General features: G+C 36.2%; 3 protein-coding genes across 13 annotated transcripts in view; 1 reads left to right on the top strand and 2 right to left on the bottom strand.

The window, feature by feature from the left end:
- LOC126378056 (C2 domain-containing protein 2) overlaps positions 1-4109 on the bottom strand; it is a 74798-nt gene extending 70689 nt beyond the window's left edge. For all 6 annotated transcript variants that reach the window (XR_007568031.1, XR_007568030.1, XM_050026162.1 and 3 more), the window contains exon 1: positions 3865-4109. The gene's annotated coding sequence lies outside the window, so the exon portion shown is untranslated. The remainder of the gene's footprint in view (positions 1-3864) is intronic.
- The window catches only part of LOC126378032 (mitogen-activated protein kinase kinase kinase kinase 5), a 189934-nt gene that overhangs the window by 125819 nt on the left and 46839 nt on the right, over positions 1-17276 (bottom strand). For 5 of the 6 annotated variants that reach the window (XM_050026102.1, XM_050026103.1, XM_050026104.1 and 2 more), the window contains 4 exons: positions 16802-16920; positions 16003-16147; positions 14621-14747; positions 12267-14221 (listed from right to left, as the gene is read on the bottom strand). In XM_050026102.1, coding sequence (XP_049882059.1) covers positions 14122-14221; positions 14621-14747; positions 16003-16147; positions 16802-16920 — 491 coding nt within the window. In that variant the 3' untranslated portion in view covers positions 12267-14121. Of the gene's footprint in view, positions 1-12266; positions 14222-14620; positions 14748-16002; positions 16148-16801; positions 16921-17276 lie in introns of those variants that run through there. The other variant, XR_007568029.1, reaches the window with a different exon arrangement.
- LOC126378213 (DNA polymerase epsilon subunit 3) lies at positions 4570-5084 on the top strand. Its single transcript, XM_050026435.1, has one exon. It carries the CDS (start codon positions 4660-4662, stop codon positions 5017-5019), a length of 360 nt encoding a protein of 119 aa, XP_049882392.1. The 5' UTR covers positions 4570-4659; the 3' UTR covers positions 5020-5084.

Below are 17276 nucleotides of genomic sequence, written 5' to 3'. Positions count from 1 at the left end.
TAATGCTTGTGTGATGACCATGACATATAAAGCAATTTAATACGATTAACTTGCATTTCAAGTTGTCTTCAGACGACTGGTGTTATGGGTCTGTTTGCTGCAAAAGAGATTATGGGGGAGCGGGTGACAGCATGTACAGTCATGAGCAATATAACGTACCCACTTTAGGACTCTGTCGCATTTACATATTTGACATTTAGTGAGACTTACAGTTCAGTTTGTCAAAAAAGTTAATGTGACATGGTACCAAAGTGTATACATATTAATGCTCGTGACCGTATATGTAGTTTTGGTGTCGATTTTGATGAGTTAACAATGAAATAAATAAATGAAATTTATTCGCTCTAGAGTGGCGAATGGTGGTGGTGAATGTTATGACATCCGTGGATGAGTCTAAGTTCGACTGTAAATTATCTTCTAATAAGAATATAGCGTTAATAGTAAAAAAACGATATTGCGCCTACGCTTTTGTTTCTTTTAGGATAGGTTAATTTAGTTGAATATATGTGCGGTCATACGCTTCAATGGTCTCAATAGAGATCATCTTACTTATCATCATCATCATCATCAGCTGTACGACGCCCACTGCTGGGCATAGACCTACCCCAAGGATCTCAACGACGATCGGTCCTGCGCTGCCCGCATCGCAGATCGTCGGTCCACCTTGTAGCAGGCCTACCCACTGAGCGTCGTCCGACACGTGGTCGCCATTCTAGAACCTTTCCGCCCCAGCGGCCATCGGTTCTCCTCGCTATGTGTCCTGCCCACTGCCACTTCAGCTTTGCAATTCTCCGAGCTATGTCGGTGACTTTAGTTCTCCTGCGGATCTCCTCATTTCTGATTCGATAGAGCAGCTTATTAGCTTATCTAACTTATCAAACTATCGAAACCCCCAGAGTTAGTTTAACTTACTTGCGGGATCAGCAGTTTGGAAGCTTCGAACTTCGCCGCAAAGTTGCTCGAATGAGTGCCATTAGCCGATCACCCAATCTTGCTAGGTTTGCCAAAAACTATCAATCCATCATAAATGAGTCACTGATCAAAATATAAATGTTTACTCACTCGGTCGATTGTTATTGTGATAAAAAATATAGATAAATATTTTATTATTGTATAATCTCAGATTTTAGGTTTCTTGACATGCTATCGATACTATCACTATGTATCTTTCGCTGATCAATCATTATGATGAATGTAAATACGTATGATTCATATATTATGAATGTTAGGAAGCTGTAACTATGTAGGTAGGTATACATAACTGTGTATTTACATTTTTGCCATTATATTCACTTCGTAGCTTCTTATAATGTATAATAATATTAACCTGGCCTCGGCTATCTTTACCTTATCCTCAAAGGTTAGTTGACCATTCAGTGGAATGTTTACACTCAAATAGAGCCAAGTATCTTACTTATTAAACATACCTACTTTGAATATACTTATTTATTATTATTTAAATAATATGTCTAAACATCTTGCACGTGCAAACGTCATTACGGCGTAGTTGCCATTCATATTTTATAAAATACAAGATTTTGAGAACCTATTTGACTTACTTGGTTACCCCCTGACTAGGTGAACAAACAATTGCAAAAGCAGATTTTCAACTAATGGATGTGAAGGCCAAAGTTCAGGTACATTTGTGTTCATTGTTCCGAATATATAGAATATAATTCTATTCACTGTGCCATAAGTCATCTTCGGGGTTATGATAATGATGCTAGAGACAACATTATCAAGACCGGGCTGAATCGTTGTCAAACGCACATAAATCCTTTTATAAAATTATCTTGATAACTGTACCCTACATATAATATTCAAATAGTTAACCTTAAATTACATTGCTGAAATATTAAATAAATGAAACGATAACATAATTGCGAGTTGATGAAATGAGCACTTAATATTCGGAGCACCCCTTGAGGTCACTCGGCGACCTTCGTATCACGTCACCGTGGAATTTGGCCGCAGATTACGTCAACTACAGGTGAACTAGGCATACAGGTTTTAATATCTGGCTTTTACTGAACGTTTTAATGTAAATTCAAATGTTAAGGTCATATTTAGCCGTTTTCACTGGTGTTTTCTGTCTGCAGAATCGCGATAAGCAGAATCGTGATCATACAAAAGATATAGACCGTACGACAATAAGAATTGTACATACCGCGATAAGCAATCATTTTAATCATTATGGTCACATTCACATGGGTATTTTGATCTTATCTTTTAAATGAAAAGATAATCATGCGCTTCCGAATTACCCAATAAAAATCAAAAAAATCTTTATCCCTAAAAAAAACAATAAAAATCTTTATCTTTTTATCTTTATCTATACCTATCCATCGAACGAAAGAAAAAAAAGAAGAAAGAATGCTGTCAAAGAAAGCTACGAAATATCCATTCTCGCTAGATACGGTGGTGACAAGCCTTTCTTGCATCACTTGGAAAGTTGGATAAAGTGTCGGATACCTATAGACTTTATGATGTCAGAATCATGGAACACGGATATTACATGAAAAGTCGATATGAAAGCCTATTGCAAAAAAAATGTGCTTTCATAAGTATGTGTGGCCTAAACTGGGATTGGGCTGGTTTTCCCTTCTGGTTAGAAGGTTAGACCTAAAGACCTTAGAAGATCTTCTGGTCAAGTAAGCGAACTCTATGAAAAACTCTAGGGAGACGATGATGTTATTCGATCGAAGTGTAAAAACGCAGGCGATGTTTTAAATGTAATTTTTTACACTGTTTTGATAAAAATCGTAGTATTTTATGTTAATAATAAACCTCTAACATGTTGGAAAACAACGTTATGGTATAATAATTGCCCTGATAAGTGGTTGATAAGACTCCAAGGTTGATTCACATAATGCTATGGAATGGTTATAACTAAATAATAATGTAAATAGCAATGCAAAATATAATCTCTATCGAAATTACGGCGGAGCGAGATAATGCCTGAGTTCGGATAGGGGCTCAGACCTAATGCCCAGGGACACAGGTGAAGACCTCAACAGCTGCAGAAGCGGAAATGGAAGCCATCGGTATGGCAATGCAGGACGGAAGAGGCGAGTTACAGGGACTGTAACCTGGAACTTGACAGAGGGCAGTAGTAACTGTCAGTACTATTCAGAGACGGAAGACAGGAGACCTAGTACGGCTTTGCAATAGACTACTCTGGGCGCCATCCCACTCGCGTCAGACAGAGAGGCCTGTAGAGTAAGATCAGAGTACTGCGAGGCGGAAGGCAAGAGAGAAACCGGTGCCCTAATTTACCCAAAAAATTAGCATGGAGAATGCTACACCGACAAGACCATGGCTCTTAGATTAGTGATGTGACCAAAAGTTGAATCTAGGATAGATACTTACTAAACTAAGTTTATAAAGCAAGCTTCATATTCATGAACACTACATCACAGAGAAGTCTCTACAATAAACATTGAATTGTAAGAAAGCATTTTGCGTATTTTGTTGTATATATTTATAAAGCAGACAATTGCACGCGTGATCCTATTTATTTTCTTGTTGCTCACCAAGTCACCCAGCTGTAGATTGGAAGAAATCGGTTTTTTTCTTACATTTACCTAGCTAAAGAGTAAGTTAATAGGTACTTCACCTTTCGTGCAGCGTATTTTAGCGGAAAAGAAGAGTGGACTATAGGTATATTCATGATAAAAATAATAGAAAACAAGAACAATTAAATTGAAATAAAAAAGTCGTTTTTTCTAGAAAAATAACCTGTAGAGTAAGATCTAAGTATAAAGTTAATAAACTACGTTTATTTTTACATGACAATGAATAATAATAGAGATGACCATTTAACAAAATATTATGGGTATTAATAATAATACCAGACCGACTTACCACATTTACATCCAAAAAAATACAGCCTTAACACAAACACGACGACGTTTTAATTCCACAAAAATCCACAAGAATACCCGAACTTCAGCCCGATGTTAGAGCGGTGACAAAGCACTATTTGTTATGTTTTTTGTTAAAAAACAGGACAATAACACTGTGTCATTTACAAGCGAGGTAATCGATAAAAAGAGCGGGAAAAACGTCCCCACCGACCCAACGTACGATCCGCACTGAACTGACAGCCAAGTTACTAAAATGGCGAGTGCTTATTGGAGTTTGCGCAATGCTTAGCCGCATAACACGGTGCTTAATTCGATAACGTGCCCGAGTCTTTCGATAACACGCGCCGCTCACGTGGGACAGCCGTGAAATTTTACGGTACCTTCGTACCATAAAAGGACGTCTCTAACCCCGTCTTTAGTCCCGGAATTTGGTACAACCCTGTTTTATTGTAAAAAAAAAAAGTATTTTTACGTAAATTGTGTAGGTCAAAGGTGTAGATATCCTTGTGTAGGTATTTTAAGGCTATTGTTTATTCGATTAATATTGGTTTTGGTTATTCAGAAAATTAGATTATGAAATATATATTTTAGTAAATAAATAATGGAGTCCCGAATTCTCTATTTAATTTTTGTGTGTCCATAGAAAAAAGTTGTAACAATATTTTACTTGAATATGGTAACACTGACCAAAGTGTCACTGTCATCTTGTTCGTGCTTGACCGCGTTTCATTTTTCGCGGCTGTTTGTGTTTTTAATCTAATTTCCTTGTTTTTCGCCACAAAATCTTGTAGAAATGGCTGAAAAATTGGAAGACCTGAATCTGCCTATGGCTGTAGTAACAAGAATAGTGAAAGAAGCGTTACCGGACGGCGTGGCTATATCAAAAGAGGCCCGAACCGGCCTCGCTAAAGCGGCATCTGTTTTTGTGTTATATGTTACTTCGGCGGCGACAAATATAGTGAAAAACAAGAATAAAAAGACATTAACAGGTCAGGATGTGCTAGAGGCCATGAAAGATATAGAATTCGATCGATTTGTCGAGCCTTTAACGGAAGCTTTGGAGCTATATAAACAAGCGATGTCGGCGCGAAAATCTGGCGCTGGGAAGAAGAAAGATGATGAAGAAGACACAGAGGTGATCGAAGAGGAATAATGTGATATATTAATTGTTAGTAATAAGTTATTTAAGTCGTTTTGTAATAAATTGTTTTAAGTATCCATTTTTGTTTTTGTTTCTTATAACCTGTTCTAGTTTCTTTGATTTTGGAGTTAAATTAGTATGTGGCAGGGATTTCTCGAGTGATATTACTGTGGAAGCTGAACTTGTAAATACAAAAAACAATGTTTTTTCTATAACGCGAAAAACACGCACATATTTTCCTTCTTTTGAAATGCGTGCATGCCTTTTTGTGCAATTAATGCGGAAGGGGTGGTTTAATGGTTACACACCCTCTTAAGTACACTGACCCAAAGGCCTTCCATTATATAGCAAAGTTATTAATAATTAAAAAAAGTTATCTTCGTAAAATAGATCTTTGTATCAAAGTGAGCTATAATATGGAAGCACAGAAGGTTCATATCCCTAAGGTGTCTAGACTACATAAATAAAACTCATCTGGATACTCTTCATCAATTTATTCAGGAATAAAATTTGTTCTGAAACAATGTCGAATGTTAACATGAAACTCTGGAATTGTCTCATACTAATCTACGGCCTATGTACACCCCAATGGAACCCATCTACCGTTCAATAACGAAAATAAATATCCGTTTCTAATATTCATCTCGTCTATAATCTAATTTATAATTTTCTTTGATTATAATTCAAATTTATTCTTTAATACTATCAATTTTATAGATAGAGAAAAAACAGTAAGACTTATCCTATAAAGTTTGTACGCTAACCCTGAGAAAATTCTACCAAGAAGCTAATTTGCGAAGCTTATCAACATATTAAAGATTTAGTTATAAAGGAAAACTATCTATATTTTAAATAAGGAACTAGAATACAGGCAAAGGAAATAAAAAGGAAAATACACAGCATGCATTGTATGCTAACAATTTAATTCCTACTTTAGTTTCATATATTTTTTAAATTTAATAATAGACTTTTTATGCCAGACTTTGATTTGGATTATAATTTTAAATCTAGGGAACCAGGTTTATTTATTATCATCATTGATTACTACTTTAAATTTATTATTTTATTTTTAAATGTTTATTATTTCTAGGATGATTCTCAGTTACAACTAGCTAAACTTTAATACTGAGAAAAAGCCTGTATATTTAATAAACTTTTTCAAAATTCTGGTGTTCTCTTATGAACTTTTTGGATTAAATTCTAAATATCCTCAAAATATCTACATTAAGTACCTATAATAAGTTTTTTATGCAAACCAAAATTACAAAGTGGGCTAATTACAAATTCAGTGACAGCCCTAGGGCGGTGCCAGGTATGCAACCTCACCGGGCGCCAAAATCAATCAAGACTGGTCCACCCTGGCCGCTAACAAACTTCATTAGGTTAGATTGCGGCCACATATATAACTCATACCAGGAGGCCGTGAACAACATTTTTAAAACATTTAAACAGGTAAATTTCGGTAGCCGTAAACTGATCGAAAAAAAATGTATTTTAAGGGGCTGAGGGGTGCTACTATGACGTCTTGCACCACCTAAATATTTTGCTAGCGCCGCCACTGTACAAATTCACCTAAAAAGCAATATTACTACTTGACATTGCGTATTTTTATACGCGCAAATGTCAAATTGCAATATTGCTTTTTGAATGAATTGCTTTAATGTCGGCTTTTTAGATCAGTTCCACAATTTTCAAGTCTAAGTAAGACTGAATTTTCTTTTAATATCCAAACCCCATTCTTTAACTATTCTGTCTGGAAAACTCGGCCATAAGAGATTAAGGTTTTAATTTTATAGATTTAAGTAGTTTTAGTTTACATAAAGAACCATTCTCTATATCTAATATAAGGACTAAATCATAGGACAACTTGTAAATTCTATATTTTATCTTGGTATATAAGGTAACAGCCATTCTCAGTCCGCGCGCCTAAATTAATGTAGCATTTGGCGAATTATCAGAAAAAATACATCCATGACACTTCTAATCCTGTTATCTCCATGGGATGTACAATCAAAGAGCAGTGCAGTCACTAAGCCCAGAGAATTATTTGTAAACAGTGGTGAAATAACGAACCATTAGTTGTCATAATTATAAAATTTATGTTTTTGTAAGTTGTTTTGGTCTATTACAGAAACGACACGTAACCAGGAGGTCTTAAGTGCAACCAGTTAATTTATGACTTTGCAAGAAACTGATTGGACTTTTGCACCTTATCGTACAGCTTGAATAACATATTTCCTCTCAACTCTTGTAGCCTCTGTAGCTTGCTCCCATGACATGCCCAAGGGTTTTGAGGTGTCAGTCAACTGAAACATGGCATATCTGATTGCGCTCCCTTTTAGATTACTTGTAACATAAAAGTTGGATGTTAAAGATTTTTACGTTTAAAGAAATTGGTTAAGTTTTTACCGAATACTAAATAACGTATAGTCTACTTGAGTCCTTGAGTTAAAGAACTACAACAATGTTGGCTGCATTGTAAAAAAAACCAAGATAGAGGAAAATTAAGGAGTCACATATTTATAAAAAAACAAAAAAAAAACAGAAAACTGTAAAAAATAAAATGTTTATTACAGAAGATTATTAAATAAACAGGATTATTTCAAGCAAGACACCTTGTTACTGTGGAATAAACAAAAACTGTTTACTGAAAAATAAAAGTGCAAAAATAAAATAAAGCTACAAATGTGTGTTGCCATATTGGAAGAGCCGAAATTTGATAATTTACAAATGGCTAAGTTGTATAGACACAAAATATCACTGAAATTGAATAAATGAAATGAGGTACATTTTCATAATTAACATTATACCAGAAAATTATTTTCTAGACAATAAATACAAGAAATTAAAGTCTGATTTCAAAATTGAACCGCACAATGGCCCCGATTCCTGCAGACACCGCCTAATTTTATTTTAAGTTATATCCGTCATTTTCATATCCGTCGAAAAGGAAAGGGACGGATGATTCACAGCTCTTAATTTTAGGAAGAATGAGTAAATTAATGTGTCGGGTTATTGACTGACGTAAAATTTTTAGACGGTTGGTTTAGATTTGTGCTTAAAATTGACGTGTGTTTCATAAATTTTATGCTTGTCGATTACCCGTCCCTTTCCTTTTCGGCGGATAAGAAAATGACAGATATAACTTAAAATAAAATTAGATGGTATTTACAGGAATTAGCACCAATGTTTCACTTAATCCTTTGATTACTATAAAAATTCACGTGGAAACTTTATAGCGGTCCTGCCGAATATGTGAAACAATCATGTAGGTATTTTAAAACCACCTGCAGTCCATATTCATATTTTTAAACTAACTCTCCGAAATGAGGTTGCCATATGTAAAAAAAATTAAATACATTTAAAAATTACATTTTTACTAACACTAGTGATAATAATATAATACAATTGACTATCAACTACATGGAATATTTTTGTAATAATCGTTTTTATATTTACAAAGTACACAAGCAAAATTCTATGGTCTATTTTTTAACATACCAAAAAAATTGTCTTTTTGCTTTTAAATATGTAAAATGTACAAGGGTTTCCTAACCAACTTTCGGATATTATTTGCAAGTTGTTGTTAGGTATATTTTACGAAAATCTTCATTAAATTTTAAATTAATTAAAACATATTTTTTAATATTGCTACCCATACATTTTGGTTACAACCAGATACTTAAAAATAGTCACAATTATTTGGTTGTATTATTGGGATTAATATAATATTAATAAATAAGTTCTTTAATAATCTACATCGAAATGCATTATGCATACAAAGTGTTGATTTCAACTCGAACGTATTTTACTGTTTTTTCATTAAATTACTAAAAACATTTGGGCGTTGTGATAAAAGAACATTAATTTCTTATTATTTTAAAATAAAATTGTTTTTTTTTTTAAACTTCACATGTTAAAATCAACACAATATATCAGACAATCAAGATCTATATATCGTTTTAAACATTGACAGTGGCCCCGATTCCTGCAGACATCTCTTAATTTTACTTTAAGTTATACCTGTCATTTTCTTATCCGCCGAAAAGGAAAGGGACGGATGATTGACAGCTCTTAATTTTAGGAAGAATGAGTAAATAAATGAATAACCCGGGCGAATTTTTAGACGGTTGTTTTAGATTTGTGCTTAAAATTGACGTGTGTTCCATAAATTTTATGCTTGTCGATTACCCGTCCCTTTCCTTTTCGGCGGATAAGAAAATGACAGATATAACCTAAAATAAAATTAGATGGTATTTACAGGAATTAGCACCAATGTTACTACAAAACAAAGACCAAGAGATAAACTATGTTTAAAATATAATCCGTATACGAAAGAAGTCCCGAAGGCCGCGGCGCTACTGTCGCAGATTCTGAATAGAATTATTATGACTTGTCAAGTTAGTTTCATTAAAATCCGCCGACTTCTTTCGTGGCGCGAACTACTATTTCAAACCTAGTTTATTTTTAGTTTGCGTTTTGTAGTAACACTGTTATTTTTCTAGATCAAGATCACAGTTACCATTTTTCGCGATTATATTATATAATTAAAATAACGGTTAATTTTAACTCGTTACGTAACGGTTATTTAGTTACTTTTGTTAGTTCCGCGATTTTACAAGACTTGTAAGGATTTGTGCATGTTTTTTTTGCAATGTTATTTACTTAGTCACAAACACTCAACGGATATTGGGTGCTAATTATCTAAACACCAAACTTGTATAATTGTATAAAAGCATGGAAGCGGCTTCTTAAAAAAAATCTGATAGTAAAAAAGTGAGATCTAATAAAATGATACGAAAAATTTTGTACGTTTTTTTTAAAATAATTCGTCTCGAAGGTGAGAGCCTTCAGCGCTCCCCATTTGTCCGGCCAAGTAGTTAATGCCATTTGCGGCAAATCTACAATAACTCGCGTCACAAAAAAAGGATTCGTCTCAAAGGTGTTGCGGAAAGAACCATAAGGGTCTTATCCATTTTAGGAATTCGTATCAACAGTGGTTGTCTTTGGTTACTTGTAACTCTGCCTACCTCATTAGGGATCCGACGTGAGTGTGTGACGAAAATCACTTTGTGTTCCCTCCCTAGTTTGGTCATAGGACATTACAGGCTGATCACCTGATTTTCCGAAAGAAAGATGATCCGTGCTTCGGAGCCGTTAAGCCGTTGGTCCCGGTTACTACTTACTGCGGGCTTAGCACCGTAAGCGAGCGACTCTTTCTCGCCTCGACATACGTCACCCGTCACTCTCTCACATTACTGCACAGAAGGAGACAGACGATCTCTGTCGCGGCGAGAAAGTCGCGTGCTTACTGTGCTAAGCCAGCTGATGTAAGTTAGCAGTCCTTACATGAGTCATGTTAGGGGCTTTTGGCGGCTCAATAGAAACCCTGTTGGTTGATAAGGTTATTAATCCACCACACAATCGACACGATAGAAGAAGAAGTGTTTGTGTGTAAATAACATTGCCAAAACCTAGATAATTGTAAAAGCATTAAATGCTGAAGATATGTACAAGAGTCTGTTCGGCCATGTTCGTACCTAAGTTTCCGTAAAAAAATTTTGTCGCTGTTTCGTAACCCGTTAATAAACACGACCTTTTACTCAATTTTCATTACTAGAACCTTTTGGTCATGTATGCTATGCAGACTCTGTACTAGGCACGCGAATCATAAAGAGGTTTTCGACCAACAGACGCAGTGAATGCGTGCGTACTTGGCACAATAAAATAAGGTACGCTCAGCTGTGACAGCTAATATTTCAATGTAAGCCGCGCTGACGTCACTTCACCCGCCGTTGCCATATTGTAAAAAATAAATTACCCACGACTAATGTTTTTAATGTTTTTTTTTTTGTTGGAGGAGCTCGGTGGCGCAGCGGTAAACGCGCTCGGTCTGCGATTGTTGAAGTTAAGCAACTTTCGCAAAGGCCGGTCATAGGATGGGTGACCACAAAAAAAAAGTTTTCATCTCGAGCTCCTCCGTGCTTCGGAAGGCACGTTAAGCCGTTGGTCCCGGCTGCATTAGCAGTCGTTAATAACCACCAATCCGCACTGGGCCCGCGTGGTGGTTTAAGGCCCGATCTCCCTATCCATCCATAGGGAAGGCCCGTGTCCCAGCAGTGGGGACGTTAATGGGCTGATGATGATGATGATGAATGTTTTCAAATTACTTTGCAAGGGAATTTTGAACTTTTAAAATATTTACTTACAGTACTAATGATTTTTATAGTGACAAGTGACAGTAATTATGTACATTAGTCAGCAATTCGTTTAATTTTCGATAATAAAATTGAAAACCTTGAAATGTTGGAGATGCCAATTCAATGGTAACACAGTGGTAACTCTTACGTCATTAATGGGCTAGCAATGGCGGCTTGTTATAGGATTGAGCATACCTGGTTTTCTTATATCATGGTCGTACCGATATTGGTCAAACGCCTCGATATAAATCGCGCCGTCCGTGGCTGGTACATATGCCGATTTAGACGTATCGATAAAAACAATGCCCACATATCACCTAAAATTTTGATTATTAAACCCTATTTAACGTAGCAAGATTCGAATGACAGCAGGACAGAGATATGTCTTTGTCGCTCTTAAAGCATACAGCTTAGTACGAAAGAGACGAAGGGTATGTCACTCCAATTGGGTAGCGTCCTATTTCTGATTACTTAATAAAAACACATCTAAAAGTAACGAAAAACGTCTTGTTATTTTTATTTAACTTATTTATGAATTTTAATCAAGAAAATCGTAATAATAAATCCGACATTTTGTCACGTTTTTCTATGACGTCACAGTGTGCTTTTTCATACAAAATTCCATGGTAATTTCGTTTAGAAAAAAGTAACTGATTTGACTAGTTGGAAAGTACCCTATAATGCTACGTCAAATAGGATGTCGAGCGATAATATGTAATAATTTCAAATGTACATAACATAATCTCTCGCTAGTCTTAAATTATACTTCGCTGTATTATAATTATTGCTTTTATATTTACTTTCAATGGAATGAAAATTCGAATGGCAGTGCTGTGGTATGGGCCGTGGTGAACCTAACCTATGCTAGCTGGTGAACGGAAAGAAACACGGAAGCATTCTTGTGGTTCAAACATGACGCAACGAAATATACATTTTAACATTAATAAAATAATTTGTAATTATTGTAATTAAAATAAAAAGATATAATTACAAAAAACATTAATAAAATAATGTGTAATTTATTTATTTTTATTTTGGTGCAATATGAAATTATTCATTTATTGCACCAAAATAAAAATAAATAATTACAAAAAACATTAATAATTATTGTAATAAAGTAATTACAAATTATTTTATTCATGTTTTTTGAAATTATTTCGATATATCGGCGCTTGCCTTTTTGTCACTTACCGGTATGTCAACTTATTTACGAAACGGCGTAAGTTGCTTAGCACAGACAAATAGCGACAACATAAAACCTATAACATTAATGAATTTTAAATTTTAGTGCACGATTATTTTGCCACTATTTTACGATTATAGGATTTTTTGGGAGTCTCATATCCCCATTTTAAAAGCCTTAAGAACCCGTTATTATGTGTTTTAATTATTTTGCTACTGTAAGTGTGTTTTGTTTTGTAAGGGTTTTGGCGCCAATGATCAACTACAGCGAGTATCAAGACTGCTTCCGTGTTTATTTCCGTTTACCAATGCTAAGCCAACCTCATTGATTCCTAAAAAAGATAGTATAATCACCCACGTATAAAATCCGAAATTATGGGTCTTCAATGAGGGACTCTAAACCAATGATTGTCGAAATTGTTTTCGAATTCATGTTTGGATCATAAATGATTATCACGTGCTCAGCGGTGAAGGAAACATGGTGAGGAAACCCACATTCCCGAGAAATGCATTTTCAGAGGTATGTGACCTAACCTGTATTGGGCTGGTTTTCCCTTCGCGGGTTAGGTCAGACAGGCAGTCGCTTTTGTATAAAACCGGACCTGTCAAATCTTCAGGTCAGGTAAGCGGACCCTGTGAAAAACGGGATGATGAATGAGGGGCTTTCCATGCCACGTTCCCCAAAAACAATATAGATGGCCCTGGTTTATTACTACGTGATAATTAAATTTTTTGAACTTTTAACAATTGGGTAGTTTTCTAGGTCAAAGATAAATTATGAAATTCTGATTACTAAATAAAGACAGATCTAGAGGTAGAAAAACGTTTTATTTTTTTTTCTATTTAACTTATTTACGAATTTTAATAAAGAAAAATGTAATAATAAGTGCGACATTTGACACATTTTTTTATGACGTCACAGGTTGCTTTTCCTCATACAAATTCCATGTTTTGACGTTTAGTAAAAAGCAACTGATTTGACTAGTTGGAAACTACCCTATTGTGTTCACTTTACTCCCAGCTAAAAGATTTTTAGCGCTGGTATCTTCTAAAATAAGTCTCTTTTCCACAATCATAAGATGATTCCGTGCTTCGGAGGGCACTTTAAGCCGTTGGTCCCGGCTATTAGCCGTAAAAAACACCTCCACCAACCCGCAGTGGAGCAGCGTGGTGGAGTATGCTCCATACCCCCTCCGGTTGATTGAGGGGAGGCCTGTACCCAGCAGTGGGATGTATATAGGCTGTTTAGGTTAGGCGTCCTTGCCGTGGCGGCTTGTGGCTGAGTTCGAATATGGACCCAGACCTACGGGGTATAACGTAGAACCCTTGTATGTGTCCACAATCATATTAGTTTAAATATGAATATATTCAAGAGACATGTTCATAACCATGAGTTTATGTAAGTCCCTTTGAATTTCACTTATTAAAACCATAAACCCGATGTCAAATTATATGCATCATTTATTACTTGTTTGAATAATCGTTAGCAATAATCCGCGTAGGCGTAACTACGAAATGCCAAAAATAACACATTTCGGTCAATAAATCCTACCAAAATGTGTTGCCATAATCTCCTGTAGAATTATTACCACACGCGATCTGCGTAGTGTTACCATAATCACCTGTGAAATTGCTACCATTTTCTACGAGTAGAATCTACTGCGGCGCTGTGTTGCCATGTTTCTTGTGGAATTCCTACCAAATACTACCACGATCGTACCATAACCGTGGTTTAGTAGGAAGCTTCGTGGCCCGCTAGGATGTATAAGTCGTTGCCATCTTCGCCCGACAGTGTGTTACTTTGTAGACTATGTGATTCCAGCACCACCACTCTGAAAAAATAAAATATTAATCTGCCTAAATTTAACTCTTAAGGCCACTCTTCTAATAAAGAGATTTCCAGACACAATAAACACTTTTAAACAATTTAAAAATATATTTTTTAAAAAAGACATTCGGTCTTACGACCAGTGGTGACCCTAGCAGAATATTTATATGTGTGGGAGACCTCAAAATGGCAACACTCAGCCCCTTAAAATACATTTTTTTCGATTAATTTATGGCCACCCGGTATCAGAATTTTGCGACGAAAAGTTCCACTTGACATTAAATCAGAATTATGAGTTGGATCATCCTCAGTATTCGGTGTAGTGTCACTAACACCCTGTATATTTACACGTCTGCCTACCCCTTGGGGGATGCAGGCGCGATGCTATGTTATAAATACGTACTTGTCGTGCGGCAGCAGGCGGTAGACGCGCGAGTTGTCTGTGATCTCCTGCGTGACGTCAGCGGAGCGCAGCGAGCGGCCCTGCACGCCGTGCCGGTGGAACGCCAGCACAGAGTCCTGCAGGCACACTGGGGGGGGACTTACAGTTACTGTTACGTAGTGAGTGATATCAGCGGATTAAAAAGGCTACATTGAAGCAAACCATCCAAAAAACAATATTGCATATTGACATTTGCGCATATAAAAGTGATTACGCAAAGCTAGAATAGATGAATTGATATACCCTTTTTAGGGTCCCCATTGAAAGACTAAAACTTATCGCCAAAATTCAACATGTCTAACAATCCTCTGGATTATTTAACTGAACCTCTCGGCTATATGACTCATCCTCTCGACTATTTACCTTATCCTTTCAATTTAATTTACTCATCCTCTCGACTATTTAACACATCCTTTCGACTATTAACTGAACCTCTCGGCTATATAACTCATCCTTTCGACTATTTACCTTATCCTTTTAATTTAATTTACTCATCCTCTCGACTATTTAACACATCCTTTCGACTATTAACTGAACCTCTAGGCTATATAACTCATCCTCACTACTATTCAACTTATCCTCTTAATTTAATTTACTCATCCTCTCGACTATTTAACACATCTTTTCGACTATTAACTGAACCTCGACTATTTACCTTATCCTTTCAATTAAATTACTTGTCCTCTCGACTATTTAACACACCCTTTCGACTATTAACTGAACCTCTCAGCTATATAACTCATCCTCTGGATTTATTTAACTCTTCCTCTCGATTTATTTAACTCATACTGTCCATTATATAACTTATACACACAACTATGTAACTTGTCCTCTAGATGATATAACTCATCCTCTCGACTATTTCCCATATCCTCTCGATTATTTAACTGATCCTCTCGACCATTTAATTTATCCTCTCTACTATTTAATTAACTAAGGGTGGTATTAATAAACTAATCTAAGCTTCGAGACTGCCCTTAAGATCATGTCAATGTGACAGTTCTGATATAAAAACAGAGACTTGAGCATGATCTTGAGGGCAGTCTCAGCTGAGATTCGTTTATTAATACCACCCTAAGACTTCTGTTGGGGATGCCGGGATATTTCTTCTATATGTTTCTCATTAAAACTCGATATTACTTATTGTTCTTTTATTATAATACTTCTTCTTAAAAATCTTACAACCACAACGTTCTATAATATTTTCCAGAGAGAGAGCAAAACCAAAGACAATCACTTTTTTATATTATAGAAGTAAAGTGCCATAAAGTACAGCCTATATAATTTAAAGGTTTTGGATGAGTGGACATTGGTCTCAACAACTTCTATACTATTGAACTTACGTATGGAGTCGATGTTGAAGTCGAACTCGATCCTGCTGAGCAGCTTGCCGCGCCGCTTGTCGTTGTCGCCGCGCCACCGCGCAGGCTCCAGCGCAGGCGGGAGTACCGGGATTATGTCCACCACGTTCTCGTGGCATACTAGCACCTGTTCGGAACATATTCATTAAGGTCGTAAGGCCCAAAGTCCTTTTAAAATCCAAATCCCATTGTTTAACTATTGTGTCTGGAAATCCGGGCCTTACGAGGTTAAACTCTTCATTGGTGCCAATTCCTGTAAACACCATCTAATTTTATTTTAAGTTATATCTGTCATTTTCTTATCCGCCGAAAAGGAAAGGGACGGATGAATGGCGGCTTGTGATAGTGTTAGGCTGAATAGTTCGTTGACAGTTATAAAACATTTTTCTATAAATGGCAACACAAGAATGGGGTTGTCAAATCGGACGGATTGATACACGCTCTCTTGCGTTGCGGACCTTGTCGACATTGGACGTGTTTACCAAGTTAAGTGTTATTTTCTTGATACCAGAATAAATAAGTGTGATTACTGTTCTTCCGTGTTTTACTACAATAGGATTGAACATACTTGGGGGGTTAAAATGGCCACATCGGAGCAATATTGCTATTTGACATTTGTTTGCATTGCGCACTTACTTTTATATGCGCAAATGTCAAATTGCAAAATTGCTTCGATGTGGCGATTTTAACCCCCTGGTTTTCTTATATATGGTTTTAATTTGGCCAATGTGAGTTCGTCTATTATGGGCGCTAGATGGCGCTGTGGTGCGTGCGTACTGACCGAGTCCTTGTTGAGCTGGTGCACGTGCCGCAGCGTGTGCATCCGCTCCCGCTGCGGGATGACGGTGTTGGAGCTGCCAACGCGGGCCTCCAGCTCGTCCGAGTGGAACCACGTCGCGCCTGCAACAACAAACATTACAATCAGACCAGGGGGGTTAAAATGGCCACATCGAGGCAATTCATCTAAAAAAGCAATATTGCAATTTGACATTTGCGCATGTAAAAGTAAGTGCGCAATGCACACAAATGTCAAACAGCAATATTGCTTTTTTAGATGAATTGCTTCGATAATTATATCGTCAGAATCGATAAAATGACCGTGACAAAATTTTATCACGTTGCGCACATCAACCCTGCTGCAGGGCTGATAGAATAGAATAGAAATCATTTATTTTAGATATAATTATTAGTATAACAGTAGAAGTGAACATTGTAATTACAAACTTATTTCTAAAAAGGGACGCCAGCTCAACAAT

The sequence above is a fragment of the Pectinophora gossypiella genome, chromosome 25 (genome assembly GCF_024362695.1).
Source record: "Pectinophora gossypiella chromosome 25, ilPecGoss1.1, whole genome shotgun sequence".
Classification (NCBI taxonomy): domain Eukaryota; kingdom Metazoa; phylum Arthropoda; class Insecta; order Lepidoptera; family Gelechiidae; genus Pectinophora; species Pectinophora gossypiella.
The sequence above is the reverse complement of the archived record's forward strand: the minus strand, read 5'-3'. Positions and strand labels throughout refer to the sequence as shown.